Source organism: Mesoplodon mirus, assembly GCF_964341445.2.
Source record: "Mesoplodon mirus genome assembly, chromosome: 2".
NCBI lineage: Eukaryota > Metazoa > Chordata > Mammalia > Artiodactyla > Ziphiidae > Mesoplodon > Mesoplodon mirus.
Genome location: NC_138977.1, coordinates 17426081 through 17438087, shown reverse-complemented (window position 1 = coordinate 17438087; position 12007 = coordinate 17426081). Strand labels below are relative to the sequence as shown.

The 12007-nt window shown below is 43.4% G+C and overlaps 1 protein-coding gene across 1 annotated transcript in view; it reads left to right on the top strand.

Annotated features, from left to right (window-relative positions):
• Window positions 1-1596: 1596 nt before the first annotated feature.
• Window positions 1597-12007, top strand: part of METAP1 (methionyl aminopeptidase 1) — a 65941-nt gene continuing 55530 nt past the window's right edge. Inside the window, exon 1 of the mRNA XM_082638023.1 lies at window positions 1597-1794. Within this exon, the coding sequence (XP_082494149.1) occupies window positions 1681-1794 (114 nt within the window). The 5' untranslated portion in view covers window positions 1597-1680. The remainder of the gene's footprint in view (window positions 1795-12007) is intronic.

Here is a 12007-nt window from a genome sequence, read left to right as displayed (position 1 = left end):
TTTTCTCATCTATCACATATGGAAAGTTTTTTAAAAATATGGATTAGATAACACAAAGTTCACAGCACTTAGTTTGTAATGGAGCAGGTCGCTATGGGGCCTTTTCTCATATCCTCTTCTTTAGTTCCTCTCTGAAGTACCTAGATAACAGCATTTCATGCACATTTCTGGAGTTGTTTTACAGATGTGAAAACCCCCCACTGAAAGGAAGGTATTAACTACTTGATGACCATGAGCACATAGCCCCAGGCCTCCCCATAGCCTAAGGACTGATAATGTTAATCCCTGTGACACCTCCCTGTTGCCTGCACCTTCAGCCAATCAGAGAATTGTGCATGAGCTGATCACATACCTTGCAACTCCTCCCCCAGCCCCCCCCTTTAAAAAAAATGCTTTGCTGAAACCCTTCAAGGAGTTTGGGGTTTTCTTTTAGAGCAATGAGTCACCTGTCTCCTTAGTGGCCCTGCAATAAACCTTTCTCTGCTCCAAACGCCCACGTTTTGGTTTGTTCCTCCTCACTGTGCGTTGGGTACACGAACTTGCCCTAACAAGTTGATAATCAATAAATACTTCCTAAATGGGAAGAAAATCTAAAAAAGAGTGGATATATGTATACATATAACTGATTCATTTTACGGTACAGCTGAAACTAACAAAACATCGTAAAGCAACTAAACTTCAATAAAAATTATTACAAAAATTTATCAGAAAAAAAATACTAGTTCCTCTCTCTTCCCTGGTGACAGGAGGTATTCAAGCACAAATTAGAAAATGGCAGATCCGGGATGTAGTTGAAGAGATTTAGGCAAGAGGTTAGCATTAGATGAACTCTAAAGCTCCCTTTAACTCTGATATTTCATGATAAACACAATTTTCCCCTATTTACCTCTTAAACTATCAACTGGGATAATACAAAAAACTACGGTTTGTATTGACTACCTAGTAGTTGTGTTACCATCAGTAGCACTGTACATTGTGAATGGAGGGGCGGTGGCGTGAAAAAAAATCCGGCACGAGTCCCAGCCCACCTCTCCATTGACAGTTCCCTGGCTTCCTTTTTTTGTGAATGAGCGGTGGTCCTCAGGCCTCAGATCAGACACTATCCGCGAGAAACAGAACTTTAAAAAGGGAATTACTTTCCTTTTCCAAGGAGTTGCCAGGTGGACCAACACAGAGGAATGGAGCGCCCTTTCCAACCGCCTGAGAGTATGGGAGACGTTCAAGACCCTGGGATCCAGTCAGTAAGGGACGACTGGGGAGCTCTCTCTAGGCACTGAGAGGGCCTCTCCCAGTTGGCCGCACCTGGCCTTCTCCGCCGAGCGCCGAGAGGTCGCGCTGGCCGCGGCTACAAGAAGGACAGCACGGAGGAGCCGAACGCTCTGCCAGGTACCCTTACGGCCCCCACGTGCACGCGGGCCGCGAAAAGGCTGGGGCCTCGGGCGGGGGCGGGGCCAAGGCCGTGGGGCGGGGCTCCAGCTGCGCGCGCGGGGCGGGGGCGGGGCGCGCAGCGTGGTCTGGGCAGGTCCGGCGCTCCTCCTCCTCCCGCGCCCAGGCCTGGCGGGCCGAGCTCCTCCCCTGGCTCGGCCTCTCTCCCCACCCCTGCCCTCCTTCTGCCCAGCAGTTCCTCCTTCCCTCCTCCCCCTCTTCCTCGGTGAGGTGCTCCTCCATCAGCCAGCCAGCATGGCGGCCGTGGAGACCCGTGTGTGTGAGACGGACGGTTGCAGCAGTGAGGCCAAGCTCCAGTGTCCCACCTGCATCAAGCTGGGGATACAGGGCTCGTACTTCTGCTCGCAGGTAGACTCCCGCTTCCCAGCGGCGCCGCCGCCGCCCCCCTTCCCCTCTCCGCCTGACCTCGCGGCCGGTCGGGACACGCTCCTCCTCTTCCCCCCGCGGTCGCGCCGGCCGCGCTTCCTCCTCTCCACAGTCTGAAGCGCCGCCGCCCCCTCTCTCCTCCGGGGGATCTGGGGCCCCACCGGACCCCGGCCGCGCGGGGCGCACGCTGGGTACGGGCGCGGGCGGCCGCGGCCATGTGGGCTGGGGGCGGAAGCGGACTTGCCCTGGGTCGCTCGGCCGCACTGGGGCCCCGCGTTGAGGGGCCGGTTCTCACCGCGCATCCTCTGCCCGGGCTGGGGCTGCCAGGTGTGCGGGCTACCCGGGACAGGTGGGGACGCCGGGGGAAGGGGGCAGCCCCAGCTGTGCGAGTCGTCACAGCTGCAGCTCCCGGCAGGGCTCTGGTCTTGGTCGCTGGGGGCTGCGGGGCCGGGTAGTCACTCTGGTCCCTACGGAATTGGGGGTCGGAAGAGACCCGTTGGCCTTTGAAGAGTGAGTTACCTGGGACGGTGGGGGTCGCAGAGAGGAGGTATACTAGCTCCAGCCCCACCCACCTCTGTCCGTAGCTTTTACTGCTGCGCATTGACACTTCGGCAACTTTGGGGTTGGGGATGGAGAGGGATCTGTGTAATTCATTCTTTTCCTTTGGCATCCAAAATTATTAATTTACAAAAACATAAGTTAACAGTATGAGTCACCTCTGATTTACTGAATTTACCACTGAGTGAAAAAGACAGTTCCATTAAGAGTTATGCTTTAAAGCCGTAGTGTATTTTAACAAGTTTTGTGCGGTGGAGCGAAGCCAGCACCGAATGGGGTCCGGACTGCAACGTGTGCTGGTGTTTATGTTTACTGAAGAGCACTAGTGTTCCGGCTGCATTTAGACGCCCGGAGTATTGGCCCGGCGGCATTGGTACGGCTTTTAGTTACAGTCCGGATTTGTTGAAGAGAGGCACGTGAATATTCAGGTACTAAATCGGTAGTGTCCCGCGGGGAGGAGAGCATGAACAAAGAGTCTGAAGGCATGGTCAGGGCCCTGCCCTTGCCGCCGACTGTGAGATCTTGAAGTAGTCAAGTTACTTAATCTTTCTGAGCACCTCTGTGCAGAGGGGAAGATGATACTTTTACTTGCATATTTCACAAGGTCGTTCTGAGGCCCAAATTATCCAATGAATGTGAAATCTTGGTAAAACCTAAGGAGGTTCTTTTTAAAGGCCGTCAGTACACTGTAGCACTGTTATATATAAAAATATAAACGAATAGAAGGAAAACAAATATATAAGAGCAATAATATAAATATTTCAAATATAAACTGTGTAAACATAAAGATGTATGTAAAATTAACGTATAAATAAAACCCTTAAGGTCCGGCAGTTGTAGATAAGCTGTTGGAAGAGATCCTAGCTATGTTGTACAGGTGCTGTTTTCAGATAGGATATGATCCTTGGCCTTGTTAGTATTATTTGGAAAAAGTTGCATATGGAGAAGTGTTGCTCATTTTAAAAATAGCATTGGGACTACTCAACATGCTAAAACTGGTCTGAGTCCTTTTGTTTCTTTAAAATAATTTTCAAATTCTATAATTTGTTGAGGCCTGTGTGGGACCTGGACTTAAAACAAAAAACCAGTAGTTTATCTTTGGAAATTGTGTACCGCATGAGTAGACTAATGTGGTTTATGTTGTGCTTAAATTTAGTTGGCATTTGGTAATGTTAAGTGAATTAATATGTACACAGACTTACCTGCTGGGATTTTTAAAAGATACTATGAAGCCATATTCATCAGGGATGGGTGATATTCTCTTAGGCATGGCATTATTCAGTAGAAAGAACATTGGCTCATTGGGGTTTATGGAAAAATGACAACACATTTGTGAAAACATGCAGGGTTTATTCAGTACGGTAGGTATTTCATGTTGGATTCTGCAGGTATATTTCTAGTCCCATTGTTATACCTGTAGTCAAACACATCCTGACTGGTACTCGAAGCTCTTTCTTCATTTCTGTTACTACCTCCTTTAGTCAGTTTAAAAAATTTCTCACCAGTTTCTCTTAGTTCATTTCCCTGCTGTAGTTTCCCACCTTGCAAATAAACACCCACACCCACACAAAAAAAATCAAAGGAAGAAAACCTTTTGTACAGAAGTTATTTCTCCCCTAGCATAGCACAGTCTGACTATGCTTACCACCACCTATAACAAATGGAGTTACCATTGCTTGCAGGATTCTAGCCCCATAGTCAGGGCACCTCTTCTGAGTCCACCTTTATTCTCTTGCTCTAACCAGAGGCTGTATTTATACTCTTTCCTTTACCCAGAATGTCACCTGTCTTCTGAAATCACAGCTATTCTTTCAGTCCCAGCTTGAGACCTTGATCAATCATTAACTTCTCCTAAGCCAGTTTCCACATTTGTGATGAAACTAGGGCTTCGTGCCACTTCTCTGATCATCTTCTCTGGCAGTGGTCTGTCTTTTCTCTTCTCCTTGCTCCTCTGGTCCCCAGCCTGGCTATCTGGCCAGCTTGTCTTTGGGAACAAACCGAACAAAACTGCAAGAGCCGTAACAGAAGTAAGCCTTTCCCGGTTACCCTGTCACACCACCTTATTCCCTTTATAATATTTTATACAATCTGTAATTATTTCATTTTTGTTCTTGTTTATCTGTCTTTTAATCAGAAGGTGAGGTCATGAAGAAGCTCTCTTGTTCACTTCCCTATGCTCATTTCTCAACACAATGCTCTATGCAATAGATGGTTGATAAATGCTTGAGTCATTGTATCAAAAGGCAGAATAAAGAGGTAGACTACTGCATTTGAATCACAGCTCCATTACTTACTAGCTGTGTGCTTTAGGTAGATAACCTTTGTTTTTTGTTATAGCCTTTTAAAATGGGTCTATGAATAGTACCAACCTCAGGGTTGGTACTAAATACTAAAGACTAAATACTAAGTGTATGTAAAACACTTAGCCTAGCAGTGCATTTCATCAGTGTTAGCTCTTTTAATTGTTATACTGAGTTTATGCTTAAGAAGATAGAAATATTTTTATTTAGGATGCTTAATCTTAAGAAAAATTTTGGTCCTTTAATGAGTAAAACCCGTTTTACTTGAAATCGAGCTTTTCAGGAGTTCTTGATGTTTGATGGTATTTCTTTATAGATGTATCCATCTTATTCAATAGTAGTTGACCAATTTTTTTTTTTTTTTCCTTTTTTTGTGGTACACGGGCCTCTCACTGTTGTGGCCTCTCCCGTTGCAGAGCACAGGCTTCAGACGCGCAGGCTCAGCAGCCATGGCTCACGGGCCCAGCCGCTCTGCGGCATGTGGAATCCTCCCGGACCGGGACACGAACCCATGTCCCCTGCATCGGCAGGCGGACTCTCAACCACTGCGCCACCAGGGAAGCCCTAGTTGACCAATTTTAATAGTAGTTCAGTAGTTTACTTGTAGTCCCTAACAGTTCGTAAGAGTTTTTTGAGGATGGAGGCTGTGCTGTACTCATTTTTGTATTTCTTTTAGGTGCCTTGTACACAGGCACTCAGTTCATTAAATGAAAGAAGAAAGGTCATTGGGCCTGAGAAGGAAAAGCAAAGAGCAATCAAGCCCTTAGTGAACACCCCAGGGCAGATGCTATCTTGTCCTTAGTTGAAGGATCTGCTGAGAAGGACCTGAGTGATTTGCAGCCCTTCATAAGGCATAAGAACTTAAAAGGTAGTATAGTATAAGTGGAAGGAGCCTGCCTGGGTTTGGAGTCTGACCTGCGTTTAAAATTTTTGTGACCATGTCCTTGGGTAAGTCATCTCCTATTTTATGGGAGGGCTAATGGTACACCCTCTTTATGGAGCTGAGGTGAAGGTGAATAAGAGCATGTGAAGTTCCTCACACAGTGTTCAGTAAATAGTTTTATTACACATATAGCCTTATGTCTAATACTATTACAGTCAGATATAAGGAAGGTTTAAAAATGTTTAAGGACTCCTAGAGTGATGAAAATAAAAATAAACAAATGGACCCTAATTAAACTTAAAAGCTTTTGCATAGCAAAAGAAACCATAAACAAGATGAAAAGACAACCCTCAGAATGGGAGAAAATATTTGCAAATGAAACATCGGATAAAGGATTAATCTCCAAAATATACAAACTGCTCATGGAGCTCAATATCAAAAAAAATAAACAACCCAATCAAAAAATGGGCAGAAGACCTAAATAGACATTTCACCAAAGAAGACATACAGATGGCCAAGAGGCACATGAAAAGATGCTCAACATTACTAATCATTAGAGAAATGCAAATCAAAACTACAATGAGGTATCAGCTCACACTGGTCAGAATGGCCATTATCAAAAAATCTAGAAACAATAAATGCTGGAAAGGGTGTGGTGGAATGCTGCACTCTTGATGGGAATGTAAATTGATACAACCACTATGGAGAACAGTATGGAGGTTCCTTAAAAAACCAAAAACAGAAGTGCCATATGACCCAGCAATCCCACTACTGGGCATATACCCTGAGAAAACCATAATTCAAAAAGAGACACGTACCACAATGTTCATTGCAGCACTATTTACAATAGCCAGGACATGGAAGCAACCTAAATGTCCATCAACAGATGAATGGATAAAGATGTGGCACAAATATACAATGTAATATTACTCAGCCATAAAAAGAAACGAAATTGAGTTATTTGTAGTGAGGTGGATGGGCCTAGAGTCTGTCATGCAGAGGGAAGTAAGTCAGAAGGAAAAACAAATACCATGTGCTAACGCATATATATGGAATCTAACAAAAAATAGAAATGGTACTGATGAACCTAGTGGCAGGGCAGGAATAAAGACGTAGATATAGAGAATGGACTTGACATGGTGTGGGGAGAGGGAGAAGCTGGGAGAAAGTGAGAGTAGCATTGACATATATACACTACCAAATGTAAAATAGATAGCTAGTGGGAAGCATCAGCATAGCACAGGGAGATCAGCTCTTTGCTTTGCGACCACCTACAGGGGTGGGATAGGGAGGGTGGGAGGGAGGCTCAAGAGGGAGGGGATATGGGGACATATGTATGCATATGGCTGATTCACTTTGTTATACAACAGAAACTAACCCAGCATTGTGAAGCAATTATACTGCAATAAAGATGTATTTTAAAAAAATAAAAATATAAGCAGTAAATAAACATATTCTATGAAATACAGAAAAAGTGTTTAAGGAGAAGCATCATTTGTTATGAACATTTTGAACAAATTCTTGCAATAGGTTCTTTCAAGGAAGCAGTGGTGATGTAAGGTGACTGATTGGGTCTTCAGTAAGAAAGTGAGTGGGTGGGCATCTTGTATGTTGGAGTTGGAAAGTGAGGAAGGAATTGCCCTTCCAACATGTAGCATCTTTGAAATGCAGACCTGCCCTCTAAAACGCTTTCTCCTTTGGTAACAAAGTTCCTGAGAATGCAGAGTGTTTCTGGAACTCATCTTCATCCTCCTTGGAGGTATTACCATATTATACTTTTTATTTCTAGGGATTTTCTTTAAATTCCTCACATTACCTCACACTATGCCTAGATATTGCTGTAAGATAGGTGTTTGGGTACAACTGTCTTAGCTTCTTATTAAAAAATGAATAGGATGAAGGTCTAGAGAGGTTGTGATTTTTTTTTTAAGGAAAAATAACTTTCGCTTTAGAAAAAATTAGAAAATGCAGGTGAAAAGTTACCCAGTGATTATTTCTGTGAGTTTTTTGATGGGTATTCTTACAAACACATTTATATTTTCTTATATATATTTATGTGCATATACTTGCATGTGTTTTTGTCAGAATGGTACCATAATATACATAATCTTAGGGGATTTGCTAACTTTTATGTCTTAACTAATACATTGGGAATGTCCATAATAGCTACATTTACATTATCCTTTGTAGTGGCTGGACTAATATACAACGTGATAGGTGTAGTACCGTCCTTTATTTACTCACTTATGAATTTACTTTCTTTCCAATTCTTTTAGCTACTGTTTAACTGCTCTTCAATAAATGTTCTTGTGAAATTTAAATCATTTTGATTTACTCGGGAGTATAGGATAATAGTAAGACTGGTACAGGAACCCAGGAACCAAGGATTGAACCACCCCAAGCTGCTAGTAGTTCTCACAGTGTAGTCCATGGATTGTTACTAGTTGGAGAAACTTCTGGTGGTGAATGGAGATCTCCTTTTATTGACATGTTTGTATTATAAATGCTCGTCATGAATTATACTTTTATTCCAGTAGAACTTGTGAAAAGCAAGCATCATTTGGTTGGTAAATAATCAAAAGTTGAACAAATCTTTAACTCTGAGTTACTGTTTTAGAGATTGAAGGGCTATTGGAAGTAGATGTGATTTTATACTATTCATATAGCTTGTGGTAGAAGTTTTAGTCACTTTTTTTGGGGGGGGGGGTGAGTCTGTTTCAGATTTGGCACTTACAACATTTTTAGTTTGGTCTTAGTAATTTGGTGGGGATGACAGACACATAAGCCCATTGCTAAACACATACCCAGCTCTAGACAGGAGGAAGGAGCTTTAGCATGGTAGCTCCTTCTCTATAAATGAAGAATTGTCTTTGGTATTAATAGCAAATCCATTTAGTTGATGTAATATAGGCAGGAATACTCTATAGAGCAAACATTGGGATTCTCTCCATATTAAAGTTTTAATGTAACCAAATATAAATATAATTATCCTTTCTGCTTGATCCTGAACTTCTCTTGACCTCACAGTTTTAACATGAAGCATTTGCTTATTCATGCTTGGGCAGCTCAACAATTATAAATCTTTTTTTTCTTTGATTGATATCAGTCTCGGATCTGGCTTTGAATAAAGAACAATTCAACACACCCTGTAAGCTAGGCCTGCCTTTCTCAATGTGTGTATTTAGCAGCTATAGTTGAACCTAGGAAAGGGGGCCCTCTGAAAATTCCCCTCAATTATTCATTGCAAATGAGTTTTCTCTTTGTGCACCATTCACAATAGCTAAGTTGTGGAAACAACCTACATATCCATGGATGGATGAATGAATAAACAAAATGTGGTATAAATACATAACAGAATACTATTCAGTGTTAACAAAGAAGGGAATTTTGCAATGTGCCACAACATGGATGCATCTGGAGGACATTGTGCAGAGTGAAATAAGTCAGTCACGGAAAGACAAATATTGTGTGATTCCACTTACAAAAGGTACCTGAAATAGTCAAAATCAGACACTCAAAGGGTGGTTGCCAGGGGTTGGGTGAAGGGGGAAATGGGGAGTTACTAATTAGTAGGCATAAAATTTCAGTCAAGTAAGATGGATAAGCTCTAGAGATCTGCTCTTTACCATTGTACCCACAACAATGTAAATTATATATATATAAATTTTTTCGCTGTGCCCTCCGGCATGTGGGATCTTAGTTCCCCGACCAGGGCTTGAACCTGTGCCCCCTGCATTGGAAGTGTGGAGCCTTAACCACTGGACTGCCAGGGAAGTCCCAATGTAAATTATTATTGACACTTAACAATTGTTAAGAGGGTAGATCTCATGTTAAAGTCTTCTTACCATTAAAAAAAAAAAAGTTCTTTCCTGTTTTTGTCTCTAGTAACCTATCTGTTTTATAGTTAAGTTCAGTGGGGTCTTCTTCCTGATACACCAGGGCTGTGCCATGTCTGTTGGAAAGCATTCCTAAAATCCCTGTCATCTGGAGTTGGCTAGTGTGACATTTATCTGGGTCATAGGCTCAGGCCTCTAAAGAGTGGTTTGGGTATAAGTGAAATTTTGTGACTTTAACAGTTTCCTTATCATCATATAGTGGGAGGCAACAGAGACTTTTCCATATTTTGAACTTGTATTTATTGGTTCTGCCTTGATAAAAGGAACAAAAGGGCAGCCCTTTGCATCAGATTCTGAAGGTTATCCTGCTTTATTGATCAAGCTATGAGCTCAAATCATTCAGTAAAATAGGTAAATGTAAGTGCCATTAGGTTTTAGACATGGCATGGCTTTTTTTTTCCCTCCTCTGAATGGGGATTTATTTTCTTACTGATTATTTCACTAATTGGTGCTAGTGATGTGTTTAACTATTTGAATACTGATAACTCTGCCTTGTTCACTACTAATATGTAGAGAAAAATATAAATGCAGTTATGTGATTTAGTATTGCTTTTGAATTGAGGTTTTTAAGTACCTTAAAGTCAGGATCTGTAAGTTGTTTTTTTTTTTTTTTTACTCATTTGTTTTTATTAGATGTTGAATAGAATAAAAAACTAACAGTAAGTCATCCGTAGGATCTAAAGAAACATGATACAGTAAATGCCTCTATACTTAACCACCTAAGTTATTAAAAAGAACATTATTAGTAAAGCAAGTAAAACCAGAAGGCTCTTATGTGTCTCTCACCCAAGTGGAACTCCCTATTCTGAATTTTGTGTTTATCATTCATTTGCTTTTCCATGTTTGATTCCTTAGATAATACATTGTTTAGTTTTGATGTTTTTGAGATTTTTATAAATGAAATCACTGCAAGTATTCTTCTAAAACTTGCTTTTATGTATTGAGGTGCTCCTGTGTTGCACCTAGGAGTGCAACATAGTGGGGGCGCTGGGAGCTGAGGCTCAGGCTTCGGTGGTCAGACCCCAGGGAGAGGACTGGGGTTGGCTGCGTGAACACAGCCTGAAGGGGGCTAGCGCACCACAGCTAGCCGGGAGGGAGTCTGGGAAAAAGTCTCGACCTGCCGAAGAGGCAAAAGACCATTGTCTTGGAGTGCGCGAGGAGAGGGGCTTCCTGCTCTGTGTTCCCACAGGTGCCAGAGCACCACCTAAGTGAGCTCCAGAGATGGGCACGAGCTGCGGCTATCACCTCGGACCCCAGAGGCAGGCACGGGCTGCTGCTGCCACCAAGGATCCTGTTTGCAAGTGCAGGTCACTACCCACACCCTCCTGGGAGCCTGTGCAGCTCGCCACTGCCAGGGTCCTGTGATCCAGGGACAACTTCCCCAGGAGAACACATGGTGCACCTCAGGCTGTTGCAGTGTCACTCTGGCCTTTGCTGCCACAGACACGCCCCGCATTCCATCTGTGACTGCCGTACCCCTCCCTCTCCTCCTCCCTCTCCTCGGCCTGAGTGAGCAAGAGAGCTCTAATCAGCCACTGCTTTAACCCCCTCCTATCTGGGCAGGAAACAGATGCCTGAGGGCGGCCTACACGCAGAGGTGGGACCAAAACCAAAGCTGAACCCCAGGAGCTGTGCAAACAAAGAATAGAAAGGGAAATTTCTCTGTGTAGCCTCAGGAGCAGCGGACTAAATGCCTGCAATTGGCTTGGTAAACCCTGTATATGTGGAATACCTGAATAGACAATGAATGCTCCCCAAAAAAGGCTGACTTTGGGGAGCAGCTGTAGACTTGGAGTTTGCTTTCTGTGTCAAATTTGTTTTTGGTTTTATGTCTATTTTCGTTTTTGGTTTTATTTTAGTTTAGTTTTAAGTGCTTGTTATCATTGGTGGATTTGTTTATATATTTGGTTGCTCTCTTCCTTTTTTTTTCTTTCTCCTCTTTTTGTGAGTGTGCGTGTGTGTATCTTTCTTTGTGTGATTTCGTCTGCTTTTACCATTTGTTTTGAGGCTCTGTCCATTTTTTTAAAATAAATAAATTTATTTATTTATTTACTTTTGGCTGCATTGGGTCTTCATTGCTGCGCATGGGCTTTCTCTAGTTGCAGCGAGTGGGGGCTACTCTTCGTTGTGGTGCGTGGCTTCTCACTGTGATGGCTTCTCATTGCAGAGCACGGGCTCTCAGCACGCAGGCTTCAGTAGTTGTGGCTCGTGGGCTCTAGAGCTCAGGCTCAGTAGTTGTGGCTCACGGGCTTAGTTGCTCCGTGGCATGTGGTAGCTTCCTGGACAAGGGCTTGAACCCATGTCCCCTGCATTGTCAGGTGGATTCTTAACCACTGTGCCACCACGGAAGCCCTGTTCGTTTATTTATTTATTTATTTACTTTTTCTCCTTTTCTTCCGAGCCGTGTGGCTGGCAGGGTCTTGGTGCTCAGGCTGGGATTCGGGCCTGACCTTCCAAGGTGGGAGAGCCGAGTCCAGGATGTTGGACGACCAGAGGCCTCCCAGCCCCATGTAGTATTAATCAGCAAGAGCTCTCCCAAAGATCTCCGTCTCAACACT